Source organism: Patiria miniata, unplaced genomic scaffold (assembly GCF_015706575.1).
Source record: "Patiria miniata isolate m_02_andy unplaced genomic scaffold, ASM1570657v1 HiC_scaffold_29, whole genome shotgun sequence".
NCBI lineage: Eukaryota > Metazoa > Echinodermata > Asteroidea > Valvatida > Asterinidae > Patiria > Patiria miniata.
In genome coordinates this window covers 24,316,310-24,331,017 of record NW_024037068.1, presented here as the reverse complement: position 1 = coordinate 24,331,017, position 14,708 = coordinate 24,316,310, and the positions used below count along the sequence as shown (strand labels likewise).

The 14,708-nt window shown below is 41.8% G+C and overlaps 1 protein-coding gene across 1 annotated transcript; it reads left to right on the top strand.

The window, feature by feature from the left end:
• Positions 1-2,031: 2,031 nt before the first annotated feature.
• Positions 2,032-13,139, top strand: LOC119735635 (sulfotransferase 1C2-like). Its single transcript, XM_038209422.1, has 7 exons — positions 2,032-2,278; positions 4,308-4,469; positions 10,033-10,169; positions 10,477-10,711; positions 10,962-11,056; positions 11,630-11,807; positions 12,534-13,139. The coding sequence occupies exons 1-7, from the start codon at positions 2,251-2,253 to the stop codon at positions 12,638-12,640; spliced, it is 942 nt and encodes a 313-aa protein (XP_038065350.1). The 5' UTR covers positions 2,032-2,250; the 3' UTR covers positions 12,641-13,139.
• The last annotated feature ends 1,569 nt before the right edge of the window (positions 13,140-14,708 follow it).

Sequence of the window (14,708 nt, the reverse complement as noted above, 5' to 3'; positions counted from 1 at the left end):
TACTAATTCGCCCGGGCAAATAAGTAGTCTGCCCGGCCGGGAGAATTAGTAATTAATCTGCCCGGGCGAATTAGTAATCGATCCGCCCGGGCGGAATAGTAATCCGCCCGGGCGAAATGCTAATCCGCCCGGGCGAAATAGTAATCCGCCCTGGCGAAATAGTAATCCGCCCGGGCGAAATAGTAATCCGCCCGGGCGAAATAGTAATCCACGTACCCGGGCGAAGCAGTGGGCCTAAACAATATTTTCGGTCATGTCTTAAATACGCTTCCGTATATTATTGAGTATAGGCCGTGATCGACGATCGTTAGGCATGGGAGCATTTGCTCACTTGCCACTAGTGCAGCTCTGTTTACATGGGAAGACTGGCTCAAGTCTAGGCGCTCTGAGCAAACTTTTGTCAATATGCGGAACGTGTGTTGGTTAATTACTCCCTCGCATCGCATCACAAAATATAGATATTCCTCTTTCACAATGAATATAATTTCTTCATGATTAAAGGCGAATAATTATGTGCACTTTTCCATTGAAAAAGCGGGCAACTAAGTGATGTTTTCTATGGAGGTCACGGCACATTTCCCCGATTTTTGAGGGTGAGGGTTTACTTCTTCGAACGGCACACGTGTGAACGTGGTCGCATACAATTACCTCGCACAGTTTCTGAAAGGGAACACAATAAGCTTTCCTTTCATGTTACAACCGTTTTGATTGGTAGAGAAGAAAAAGGGGCACTTTTCTTGTCAAATCAGACATCGCCTTTGTTCTGAGGATCGACCTGCTGTTTATGTATAGTCCGGTCTACGCAGTGGGGCTGTGAAGGTCGCCGGGTCAATGCACCGTACGTTGTGTGTGACAGCAGAGCATGCAGGGCTTTGATTTTCTGCAAAGGGTCAGTTGTATGGAACGCCAAAGAGGCATTTAATGTGATCCACCCATCAATCATCAGGTGCAAAAAACTTTTTACCATTTATTGGATAAAAACAAATTATTGTGTTTATGCCACATCCACAGAGGAGTGTTTTTATTCCGGATACCATCGATTGGGCATTTACCGGTTGCAATATGGGCAGCACCAAAGCCCAAAGCCACAGCGGCATACACTAACAAAAAACATCTTACGCACATAAATCTTTAAAAAAAATGCAGTTCACATATGAGGAAGACACTTTCAAACACAAAAACACCGTAAACAAATATCACCGTCAGGGGCAACACGAGAAACCCTAAGCCACAGCGGCATGCACGTTCAATAACTGATGCACTTTGGCGATCGATGATGGATTTTGCAATCGGTGATGGGTCGTTGATCATCGGTCGCAAAAGTCCATCACCGATTGCAAAGTTGATCACCGGTCGCGAAAGTCCATCACCGATCGTTAATTTGCATCACCAGTAAAAATCCATCACCGATTGCGAAAGTCCATCGCCACTCGTGAATATGCATCACCAGTAAAAGTCCATCACCGATTGCGAAAGTTCATCACCGATCGTGAAAATGCATCACCAGTAAAAGTCAATCACTGATCGCGTAAGTCCATCACCGATCGTGAATATGCATCACCAGTAAAAGTCCATCACCGATTGCGAAAGTCCATCACTGATCGTGATCGAATATACATCACCAGTAAAAGTCCATCACCGATTGCGAAAGTCCATCACCGATCGTGAATATGCATCACCAGTAAAAGTCCATCACCGATTGCGAAAGTCCATCACCGATCATGAATATGCATCACCAGTAAAAGTCCATCACCGATTGCGAAAGTCCATCACCGATCGTGAATATACATCACCAGTAAAAGTCCATCACCGATTGCGAAAGTCCATCACCGATCGTGAATATGCATCACCAGTAAAAGTCCATCACCGATTGCGAAAGTCCATCACCGAACATGAATATGCATCACCAGTAAAAGTCCATCACCGATCGCGAAAGTCCATCACCGATCGTGAATATGCATCACCGATTGCAAAAGTGTATCACCGATTCGATGATCACATTAAATGCCTCTTTGGCGTTCCATACAGTTGATCTGCTGGGTCATTCCTGATTGACATCAAAGCTTCAATGCTTTTTGTGCTCAGTATTATTATATTGGCCCCTATATTGGCATTAGCACTGAGCTCGTCTGAATGGGACCATCGGTCTGCATAATTGGCCATCGTTACACAAGCGCGGGCTGTTTTTAACGGATAGTGTACATCAGATTGTTTTCTTTCATCGCCAGACACACGTTTATTGAACCAACCATGGACAAGTACGTTACCATCGAAGAATGTAAGTGCATGCACGTCAGTATATAGACCCGTGAACGTGGCGTTGTAGTTTACAAGCCACGTTCACGGGTCTAGTCAGTATAAAGACCTTTAATAATTGTTCTGATATCGTAACAGCAATCTACACAGTTTTCTTCACACAGAAATCTCCATAATTTCTCTGCAGCACAGAAGTATTCATATTTATTTTCAATGATAATATTGTTGTGTTCCCAGAATTTGCGTAGTTTACTTCTTTCCCCACCCATCATTCAAATCCATGCACGCGCACACTTGCAGCGATCACACAGCGCGAACAGTGGCGAAGCTCACCACGATCAGTCTCAGACATACGCACAAGTGTGCAGCACATTGTACAGTACGCTATTGTATAGCGCGCAATGCATGTAGCACTCACTGCTATTCAACAGTACTGCCGGCCATGGGACATGCACTATAAGACTTCGCCATTTTCCCTCCACCTTTCCCGGGAGTCAATGCGAATTCAATCCCGGTACATACTGTTATTTCGTTTTACCGTTTTGGATTTCCTCAAAAACGAAAAACAGTAAACAAACCATTGACCGTTTTGTCGTTTTACAGTTTTGTAGTATGGTCAAACGGTATTAAGTCACAAAAAAACAATTACCTTTATGTTGTTTTGTTTAATTGTAAAAAGCGATAAACAGTTAGTTGCTTTAGAATGTTGTTTTACAAAAACATGACAAGGACAACACGGTCAATAGTCTTGTCGACCTTTTTTTCAGGTTTGGCAATTAAGCAATGCACCTTGGAATATTAATGTGTCCTTGGGATCGTGTCACTGCCTGGGAACATGCTGGGAATTTGCCCTCCTTACATTTATTTATGTTGTTCTCAGTCACGACAAAATTTGCGAATAGTGGCTATTGAAGAGCTGCGCGGAACTCCTATTTCCTTCAACATATCTGCAACTTCTACATACGTCTTACAATTTCCTCCTTGAAAGTTCCCAGCGCAAACATTTTTGCTTGCAATTCTGTAAGTCCCACCAACTGAATCGCAGTGAATGGGGCAGGGTCACTCCAAGAATCACGCATTACCTAAACCACTGTAACGCTTCTTCGTGCATGGCCGGTCCCCCTCCACCCCCCTGCCCACCGCCAAAAAATGCCCCACGGACTGTTAACTATGACTACACTGAAATAAATAAGACAGTCTGTATCTGACCGTTTTGCTGTTTTTCAAAGTTATTTGTGTAAAACTGTAAAACAAAAATCATTGAAACCCAAAGAATCAGGTAAGGACTGTTCCCAAATCCACGTGGTCTGGGCAGGAATCGAACCCGGGCCATATCGCTGGAAGGAGAGGAAAGCGTAACCACTGCGCCAACCTACATTATATTGTATCCGCGTCGCTAGTGTATGCCATGCAGCTTATCTATAGACCTCGATTAGTGTTGACATGAATCATTAGTCCAGTACGATGTGTTACCGTGCGGCGTATGGCTTCATAATAACAAGTAGTTGTCTTTGCTTTGTGATTTGCTTTATCATAGACAATTTATGAGGAAAAAACGCGGTAATCTTTAATGAAATCTTTTATTATCTGTTCATGCATTTTGTCTGTTATTTAATTAGTTGTTATTATCAGTCTGTCTGTCCTTCAGCTTTGTATTGATGCAAAACTATGGTGTGTTTAATGCCAGGCACGTAGCAAGGTGATTTTGATTGTGGGGTAGACGTAAAGGACACATTGAGCGTCAATGGGGGAGGGGGGGGGGGGATTATGCAGTCAGTCCGCAGCGCACTAAAAGCCGTTCATTTTATGTTCGCTGTATGCATGGCACTTCGGTGCGTGACCTCGTTTTGAAAAATGCGGACTGCGCTGGCGACGAGGCATGGAATTTGATCCGAAATATCCGTTTCATTCGTCAAATCTCAATATTATGTACATTTTCCTTTATACGGGTATTTTTCCACCAGTCACCAGGCCGCCGTAAAATCAAGGCGGGGGGGGGGGGGGCTAAAATTCATCTTAGTGGATTTTGTAATGTTGTTTCTGGCTTGTAGATCGAGAGTTGAGGAAGAACGAGTTCACGGACAAGTATCCGCACACGTTGGGCGAGTATGAAGGAGTGCAGCTAAACTTCAGTGTTTGTGAAATGATGGATGAACTCAGGTCATTTGAGGTCAGAGCCGACGACTGTTGGATCGTCACCTACCCAAAAGCAGGTGGGTTATCTAATTCTACCTCCATTTGCTATGAATAGTCTTGGTCCAAAACTGGTTGTGAACGTTATTCCCCAAATGCAGCCGACCCGGACCAATAGCAAGGCAAGCCGCCGAGGTGGAAGAGGACACTATCAAGAAGACGAATTAGGTCCATTTGGGGGAATGTATGCCCTCAGACCCACGAATTTCCGAGCATAGGCCTATGAGCTCCGTGCGCTACCAAAAGAGGGCGCCCTTTTACCTAACAACGACGTCCCATGGGCGGGACATTTCGCTGGTTGACGCGCACCGTTCCTTGTGTGTGACGTACGTACACCAGGGGATTTGTTCTATTTACACGCAGTGGCCGCGCTTCATGGCAAGTGAATTGCAGTCAGGCAAGATGGCGTCAGTTGGTCACCCCCAAGGGTGCACACCGATAAATCGATCCGCCAAGCTCATGAATAAAAGTTATACCCTCAAAATATTCTATATTAGAGAGTTCTGAGCGCCGTAAAATTGGGGAATTGAAGAGATATGGTAAAGAACCTTTGGCCCGGACTTGGGGCTTCCAATTCTGAGCATTTTGGATGCTATTTGGCTCGAAAGTGGTGCTATTTTGCCATGTTGTGGAGGGATCGTTTTTCAAGATGGCTACTTTTCCGCTTTGGGGAAAATAGGGGTCGTCTTCTTTGGGTGAAACCATCTCGAAAAGTCAATGGTCAACCCACCAAAAATTGGAAAGAAAACGAAAGATGACATGTTGATTATCATTTTTCTGTGCAGCTTGAATACCTGTGAGAGTTTTGAGTATTTTTAAAAGAATTTTGAAGTATGGGCATTTAGCACTAGTGTCTATGGGAGTTTATTTGCAGGTATGCATCCCATAAAGAATAACGAAGATGGCAGTTTCGCGCATGCGCTGTGCCGCGGCAGTGGTCTTTTCAGTGGGCGGAACCTACGGGGAGGGGGAAAAAGTGTTTTAAAGGTATCAACAAGGTTTTTTTTTTCCGTAACGGATGCTTTCAAATCATAAGGGAACAGTAGGCTATCAACCGATTACAACAATTGCTAGTTGAAAGGGGGGGGGGGGCATTTTGAGCTTTTAAGTAGCTGAAACTCAATCAACCGATTACAACAATTGCTAGTTGAAAGGGGGGGGGGCATTTTGAGCTTTTAAGTAGCTGAAACTCAATTTGTTGTCGCTGGGGGCGCTCTACAGCTTAGCAGGGGCAAACAAATCACTATTTTCGGGCTTAATATCGACCTCGGATAATATTTTTCTTTCATTTTTTTTCTTCAAAATATTGACTTTGGAGATATTCTGCTTGTCCTGAATGTGGTTTTGTGTTAAAATTTACAAGTTGCCTGCTATTATAGGGTGCACACCGGTAAATCCATCTGCCAAGCTCATGAATAAAAGTTATATCCTCAAAATATTCTATATTAGAGAGTTCTGAGCGCTAGCGCCGTAAAGTTGGGGAATTGAAGAGACATGGTAATGAACCTCTGGCCCGGACTTGGGGCTTCCAATTCTGAGCATTTTGGATGCTATTGGGCTCGAAAATGGCGCTATTTTGCCATGTTGTGGAGGGATCGTTTTTCAAGATGGCTACTTTTCCGCTTTGGGGAAAATAGGGGTCGTCTTCTTTGAGTGAAACTATCTCGAAAAGTCAATGGTCAACCCACCAAAAATTGGAAAGAAAACGAAAGATGACATGTTGATTATCATTTTTCTGTGCAGCTTGAATACCTGTGAGAGTTTTGAGTATTTTTAAAAGAATTTTGAAGTATGGGCATTTAGCACTAGTGTCTATGGGAGTTTATTTGCAGGTATGCATCCCATAAAGAATAACGAAGATGGCAGTTTCGCGCATGCGCTGTGCCGCGGCAGTGGTCTTTTCAGTGGGCGGAACCTACGGGGAGGGGGAAAAAGTGTTTTAAAGGTATCAACAAGGGTTTTTTTTTCCGTAACGGATGCTTTCAAATCATAAGGGAACAGTAGGCTATCAACCGATTACAACAATTGCTAGTTGAAAGGGGGGGGGGGCATTTTGAGCTTTTAAGTAGCTGAAACTCAATCAACCGATTACAACAATTGCTAGTTGAAAGGGGGGGGGCATTTTGAGCTTTTAAGTAGCTGAAACTCAATTTGTTGTCGCTGGGGGCGCTCTACAGCTTAGCAGGGGCAAACAAATCACTATTTTCGGGCTTAATATCGACCTCGGATAATATTTTTCTTTCATTTTTTTTCTTCAAAATATTGACTTTGGAGATATTCTGCTTGTCCTGAATGTGGTTTTGTGTTAAAATTTACAAGTTGCCTGCTATTATAGGGTGCACACCGGTAAATCCATCTGCCAAGCTCATGAATAAAAGTTATATCCTCAAAATATTCTATATTAGAGAGTTCTGAGCGCCGTATAAGTTGGGGAATTGAAGAGACATGGTAATGAACCTCTGGCCCGGACTTGGGGCTTCCAATTCTGAGCATTTTGGATGCTATTGGGCTCGAAAATGGCGCTATTTTGCCATGTTGTGGAGGGATCGTTTTTCAAGATGGCTACTTTTCCGCTTTGGGGAAAATAGGGGTCGTCTTCTTTGAGTGAAACTATCTCGAAAAGTCAATGGTCAACCCACCAAAAATTAAAAAGAAAACGAAAGATGACATGTTGATTATCATTTTTCTGTGCAGCTTGAATACCTGTGAGAGTTTTGAGTATTTTTAAAAGAATTTTGAAGTATGGGCATTTAGCACTAGTGTCTATGGGAGTTTATTTGCAGGTATGCATCCCCAACTGTACTTCCTTTGCCGGTGAGGGGTGCTTGTGAATGGAGCGGATACCACACCCAGCGTCACGCGCAATCCAAATGTATGGGCCTTATGGATGCACGCCTGTAAATAGGCCAAAAATCCGTCCGCCGAGCTCATGAATAAAAGTTATACCCTCAAAATATTCTATATTAGAGAGTTCTGAGAGCCATAAAATTGGGGAATTGAAGAGATATGGCAATGAACCTTTGTCCCGGACTTGGGGCTTCCAATCCTGAGCATTTTGGATGCGATTGGACTCGAAAGTGGCACTATTTTGCCATGTTGTGGAAGGATCATTTTTCAAGATGGCTACTTTTCCGCTTTGGGAAAAATGTGGGTTGTCTTCTTCGGGTGAGAATTCATCGAAAAGTCAAGGTCAACCCACCAAAAAATGAAAAGAAAATGAAAGATGACATGTTGATCATCAATTTTGTCTGTGCAGCTTAAATACCTGTGGGAGTTCTGAGTATGTTTAAAAGTATTTTGAAGTATGGGAATAGCACTAGCGTCCATGGGAATTTGAATACAGGGGTGCACCCTTATGCACGTGTCGGCCATATTGAATTGAAAGTGAGGTAAAATCTTAATTTTTGAACTTGCGAAGATGAAAGCAACTTAATTACTAATTCCAGTCTACTTCAATGAATAATTACAATGTTTAAAGCCAGATTTAAAAAAAATGACAGTGAAATAAGGCTCCATTTTGCCTGCGTAAATAGTCTGAGGCCATCCCATTCAACAGTTAACAATTAATGAAACCATTCAGGGAACTCGACAAAAAGGGCCAACTCGTGCATTAGGCCCATGGCGAATGGATTCATCGTATCACCATCCACCGCCGTGACGCGTGACAGCTTGGCCGGCTGGCAGTTACCCTTTCTGCAACCAAGTATCCGGTTCGGTCAGTGACTTCGGCATACGCGCGCGCGCACCACAGATTACTAGCACTGTGCCCATTGGATAAACACTAAAAGTGCGTTAATTTCCATTTCCAATGGTTCCCTTGCTACTTGTGGGCGTGGTTTAAACCGAATGGACGTCGCACTTACGAACCGGATAGTCAGTGAGCATAATGCGCTTGCGTCAATTATGGTAACGGAGTTGTTCTCGGACAATAACTTCCTTTGAAAGAAATAGTACAGAGCCATTAATAATGGAGACAAAAACACGTGAATTCTGTTCACTTTTGTAGAAAAAAAAATGAAAAGGTAAAATTTCTTGATTTGAACCCGCAACCTGCTGCACTTGCACCACTGGATTAGCGTTGCCACGGTAAAGTCACGCTATACCCCGTTCAATATAAACCATAACAACTTATTTCAAATCATGTCAAATATTCATTCTCGTGATAAATATTATGTTTCACGCATTTGCGACTGGCTGCGCACTTTTTAACAAGTGCGAGTGCACAATAAGCTCTGGCCGCCTTGCATGGAAGTCTTGCATGATAAATGGTTGTACGTACCACGCGAAAATCACGCGCTGATAATTGACCAAAATAAGCTCCCCTATAAGTTTCCCATAAAAATAGACATAGGTTTCCCATGAAAATATAATATTACTGCACATTATCTTGCCTCCATTTACAAAATGTTCAAAAACAACTTTTCGAATTGTTACAAACACTTTTTGTTTGGTATTCCGTTTCTTTTGTTTGCTTTTGTCTTTAAATTAAAATTTGGTAGTCATATTTAAAAGAAAACTTAGGGGGCTCGTTTTGGGTCAATTTCCGAGGACATTACGCAAAATAGACAAAACCCGTTTTCCAATAATTTTCGTCAAGAGTGCATTCACTGACGACGGCATGGAATTATGTCAATTTTTGATCAAATATTTTTGGTCAAATATTTTTTGGTCAGTTTTCGGGGACAGACGTCTGACCAACCGACCAACCACCAAGTGATAGAAGCTCCTGCCAGAGATTAAAAACCACCTTCGATCGATATCAATTCAGGCCAAATAAATCCACGATTTCCCAGGGCATTTAAAACCATCCTGAGGTTCAGTTTGAAAAAAAAAGTTTTCTTTAAATTGAATCAGTAGGCACGTTTCCATGTTCAGTTGGATTATTTTTGAAGTCATCCTTTAAGAGAAAAAGACAGGTAAATGAAAATCTATTATAAAAAAGGGTGCGTTCGTTTAGCTCATCCGACACGGGTGAGCCCATGCCGTTCGATTACCTCTGACGTAATTCTCGGGGCTCACCCGGGTCAGCCACAGACCCTGCTCGTGAGCAGAGTCACTGGTGGAAGTACTTCACGCATGCGTTGTTCATTCCCTAGAATCAAACAAATATGGCGGCCGGACAGCGGAAATCATTTATTGAGTTCATGGCGACTTTTGAGGCTATAATTTCAGCCCAATTTTTTTGAGTTTTGCAATTGACTAAAAAGCAGTAAATCTCAAACTAAGACCCAAACCGAAACGGGCGTTCGTCAGTGGCTACGGCCACTGCTTAGGGCGTCACATGCGGATCGTGATGGCCCGCGGTTGAGCGTTCGATTAGCTCGACTGTCGTGGCTGACCCGTCTGCCTTTACCCGTGTCTACCCGGGTGAGCTAAACGAACGCACCCAAAGAGAGGTAGCTTGGGATAACGAAAGATTTCAGAAAAGTGGAAGGACAAACAAAGGTATTGTTTTTCAAATGGGGATTCAGAAATAATTATCATGAAATAGTGCTCATTGGTGAACTGGTTACGATGTTCAGTTCCTTTTTCAGCTTTGGCAATGATATGGATTGTTTATTTGTCTCGTTTTATATTTCGCAGGCACAACGTGGGTCCAGGAGATCGTGTTGTGCGCAAAGCATGATGGGAACCTGCAGGAAGTCAACAAGACACACACTAAGTTCCAGGTGCCGTTTCTGGAGCAGAGTATGCCCCAGGAAATAAGGCGCCTCAAAAACGTAGGTGTATGGCTCCAACCCAATCCATAGATTGCTGCTTTCATAGTGTGTTGTTGTTTCGGGGCTTTGCATAACATTGACAAAATGCCAAATACTGACACTCTTATTATGTCCGATTTTAAGTTAACTTCGTTGCAAATGTTATTAGGTGCGAATAATGTAGGTTTCCCCGCAGATGAATTGCATGCCAATCAATATTATGTGAAGAATATTAAATTTGCCCTCATCCATTCATCCATCCTGCCACAGTAGCTTAATTAATGTGCCATCGACAGGAAGACTTTCAATGGATTTCTATTCTCCACAGCTTCCGCCGACTCACAGAATAGCGGCCGAGATACCTTCTCCCCGGGTTATCAAGTCCCACCTTCCCGGCCAGCTCCTGCCTCCACAAATCTGGACCAAGAAAGCCAAGATCGTCTACGTCATCCGTAATCCAAAGGACTTGATGGTGTCTTATTTCTACTTCGAGAACCTGTTAAATTTGAAGGGCGCAGGGCTACCGTTTGAGGAGTATTTAGAATACAGAAACTCAAACAAAGGTAAAATATTATCTCGGTCATTTGATGAAACAATGTTGCGTCCATAATATTTCATGGTTTACACGTAGCAGATGATTTTGTTGCCCTAAAATAACATCATTGATTGCTCCCGACACCTTACGTGTCATGATGTAATAACGATCCGAATAAACCTGCAGTATAGGTTGCACAGGGAACTGAATAAAACGCTCTCTTGGCAGATAAAAAAAAAACCTTTACGACATCGCATTGTTTGGTTGTTTGTTCAAAGCAAGTTACGGATCTTGGTGGGACCACTACTTGTACTTTTGGAAGAGAAGGCACCAACCCAACGTTCTGTTGCTACGGTTTGAAGATTTGAAAAGAGTGAGTGTTTGCTTTTACATGTTCAAGGAATAACTGACGTTTACTTTATTAGTGCACCATACGAGAAATTATTCGACGATGTTTTCACGAAGTGACAAAAACCAAAAAAATTTCGATTTTGAGTTTTGCCGGCCAATGTATTGCATTTGACAAAAGGAAGAATATAACTGAGTTTCAAAGTCAAATATTGTAATAATCGTAAACAAACATTTGACAAAATGCCTAAAATCTGTGTTTTTCTGTTTTTACGAAGTGACACAAACTTACCTCCTTAGCAGGGCCAGAGGCATAAAGCATTTTTCTACACACACGTTAGGATGGGATTGGTACCCTTCATTAATAGCATCTGGTTTGTAATATATCTATTCCATGATATGCGTTCAGACCTGGCGTTTGCACAACATTTGCGGATCTATACGGGGAAGAGGCAGCGGTGACCACTCCAGGCCCAGCAGCCAGAAACAAAATCTCCACATGAGCAAATCCTTAGTCTGCCACTTGTGCAAGACAACCACCTCTCGACGTCCAAACTGTGACTAATCAACGAACGTGTAATGTCCATTTTGAATGCAGGATCTGCGAGGAAACGTGGAGACAATCAGTCGGTTTCTGGGCAAGGCTCTGTCTGCCAAGACACTGGATGACATCACGGAGCATTGCTCATTCGACAACATGAAGAGCAACCCCATGATCAACCCTGACTACTTACTTTCAACCGACGAGAGACCTGGCCGTTCCTTTATGCGGAAAGGTGAATTTTCCAAAAGTTTTCCCTAGCCCCCCTAAAAAGCGATCAAAACAGTCACACAGAGTAGAAAGGTCCAAACAAAAACAACCAAGCCCCTCAGTCATGAACATTAATTTATTTAAAAACAGAGAGGTTGGGGTACCAACATGGTAATTTTTATTCTTCGCCAAAAATATCAAATACAATGTGTTAAAAATATAAGGTTTTCGAAAAGTGAAATTATTCAGGTTTCCTCAAACACTAAACAGGAACAAGAACATCTATTGATGCGATCGAAGGAACCGAATTTAATATTTTTTTCTTTTCAATTTGATACGACAAAACGTAAAAAGCAACCATTGGACAATAATTTAAAAGAATAATAACCTAGTGCATGCGTAACAAAAGAGGTTGTGTATCGCTAATGTTAACATGCCAGAACCAGTGAACACAGTGGTTTTGCTAAAGCTGTTGTGAATCCGTTTCAAAATTGGTTTGATTCTCCTCTGTGAATTGAAAATAAGCACCACTGTGGTTGTAAATGGTGTGGTGACAATCTGCTGAAAGGTATAGTGAACCATTTTCAGGTGCCAAGTTGTTCAAAGTAGGATGTGCACTACACCGTTCGTGTAATGTATCGTTTAGGAATGCACGTGAACTGATATAGGAAGTGAGCCTGACCCAGAAAGGATGTGACGTCACCGTTTCTCAGCATATAGCTCTACTTTTGTTGACCTTTTTTAATTTTAGGTAAAAGTGGGAGTTGGAAGACCCACTTCACTGTGGCGCAGAACGAAGCCATGGACGCCCTCATTAAGGAGAAGCTGCACGGTACCGGACTCACCTTCGATCACTGACCAATCAGATTGCATTGATTTGTTAGAGCTAGCCAATCAGGCATTGGAACAGTACAGCGATGAAACAGAAAAGGCGTTATGCCTACTTACTCTGAACGTTACTAATTTTACTGATAGAAGTGAAGCCAGATAACCTTTCATTTGAGTAAAAGTGTATAGGACCTACCCCATTAAATTATGACATAAATCGGCAACAATTCTCGAATAAATGGTTGATAATTATTTTACCTTTGACATATAAATTGTCCCCGGCTCAGAATTTGATCTTTTGGTCTTTGGAACCAATGGAGTGCCCGACTTCAAAACGAGACCTGCATTCTCTCCCCAATGCTGCAAAATGTTACCATACCTACGCCATTGTACGAGTCATGTAGTAGAACACTTGTAATTTGTTTCTCATATTTGCTCTTTCACGGGACAGTAAATAGTGTTTATATGTTTACATGTGACTTTTAGCCTTCGAAAGGTAAATACAATTTGCGAATTTCAATCACAATAATATGGAATTTAAAATCCAGTGCAACCTTTTTTTTCTCAACGTCCTCTAAGTGAGCTGCTGTTTATTGATGTTCAAATACAAGAAACTATTCCGGTAATTACAAGCTCGCTGACCTCAAATTCACATTCAAATGACTCTTTAATATTTTTTTTCGATTTACCCAAAAGTTTATTTACACCAGCAGCCCGTAACATAACAAAATATAACTTTCGTATTAACTTTTACCTATAGGCATGTACGTGATATAATTTACCAATATACAAATAATGAATGTTTATGAGTGCACTGGTAAGAATAATGTCATGAGGTGACAGATGGATGTTCCACACCACGAGGCTAAGAAGAGTGTAATGGAACATTCCATCTGTCACCGAATGAAATTATTCTTTCCATTGCACGAATGTGAAACATTATTTGTTTTATACAACACTTAAATAGATTTCGTCATCTGATTGGTCAGAGCCGCCACCAATAGTGTGAGCGTTTTATTTATCTTTTATTTATCGTTGAATAGAACTTCTATATTTGCAGTGAGGCCGGGTCGTGGGTTGGTACGAATAATCCAGTGACATGTGATCAAGGTCCTACCAATCAGATGACGGGGATTTATCAGGCATTGTACAGGTGGATAAAAAAACGAAACCGATATATTATTGCTAATTGGAATAGAAGTAGGGCACATGAGAACTAAAAGGAGATATCCTCTGTTAGGGTTGACTCTCCTCTTAAAAATGACACCCTGATCATGCCATTACATTCACGGTTGACTGAGCAGTGACCAATTTAATGAAAGGATCTATTTAGAGAATTGCGCCACCTGCCTTGATTGGCAACCATTGCCTAATTTCACTCTGTGACAAAGGACACCACAAAAACCACAATCGAAAAGTGATTTCACCAAGAAGAGTGGCGCAACTCTCTAAATAGACCCTTTCATAAAATTGATCACTGCTCAGTCAACCGTGAATGTAATAACATGATCTAGGTGTCATTTTAAAGAGGAGATTCAACCCTAACAGAGGACATCTCCCTTTGATTCACATATATGTCCTACTTCAGTTCTAATTAGCAATAACATCTCGGTTTCGCTTTTTTTATCCACCCTGTATAATAACATTAGTGTGAATGAATATACAGAACGATACAATACAATGCTGAGCCTAAACTGTATGACTGATAATACATCTAGCTCTTCAACAGGAAAGGGATAACACTTTATAAGCTACACGTATTTCTATACCAATCGGCTTAAATCGTATACAGTGAAATGTACAACGAAGGAATGCTACAGTTTACTGAGTTAATACAAATGACAATGGGAATTCCTGATATGTTCTGCATAGCATTAAAACCTATACTTATATCATTACCAAAAACTTGCAATTTTAGTGTTGTAATATGGTGTATAAGCTCAACTATACGAAGCTGTCTCATACCAGTTTAATACTTCAACGCATATGAGGTATCTGAAAACTAAAGTCAAACCAATAGCGAGTTGTAAGCGGATGGCTAATAGTTCCTCTTCAACCTCACAGAAAATAAATATTCATCCTTAAGATATTAATCAAA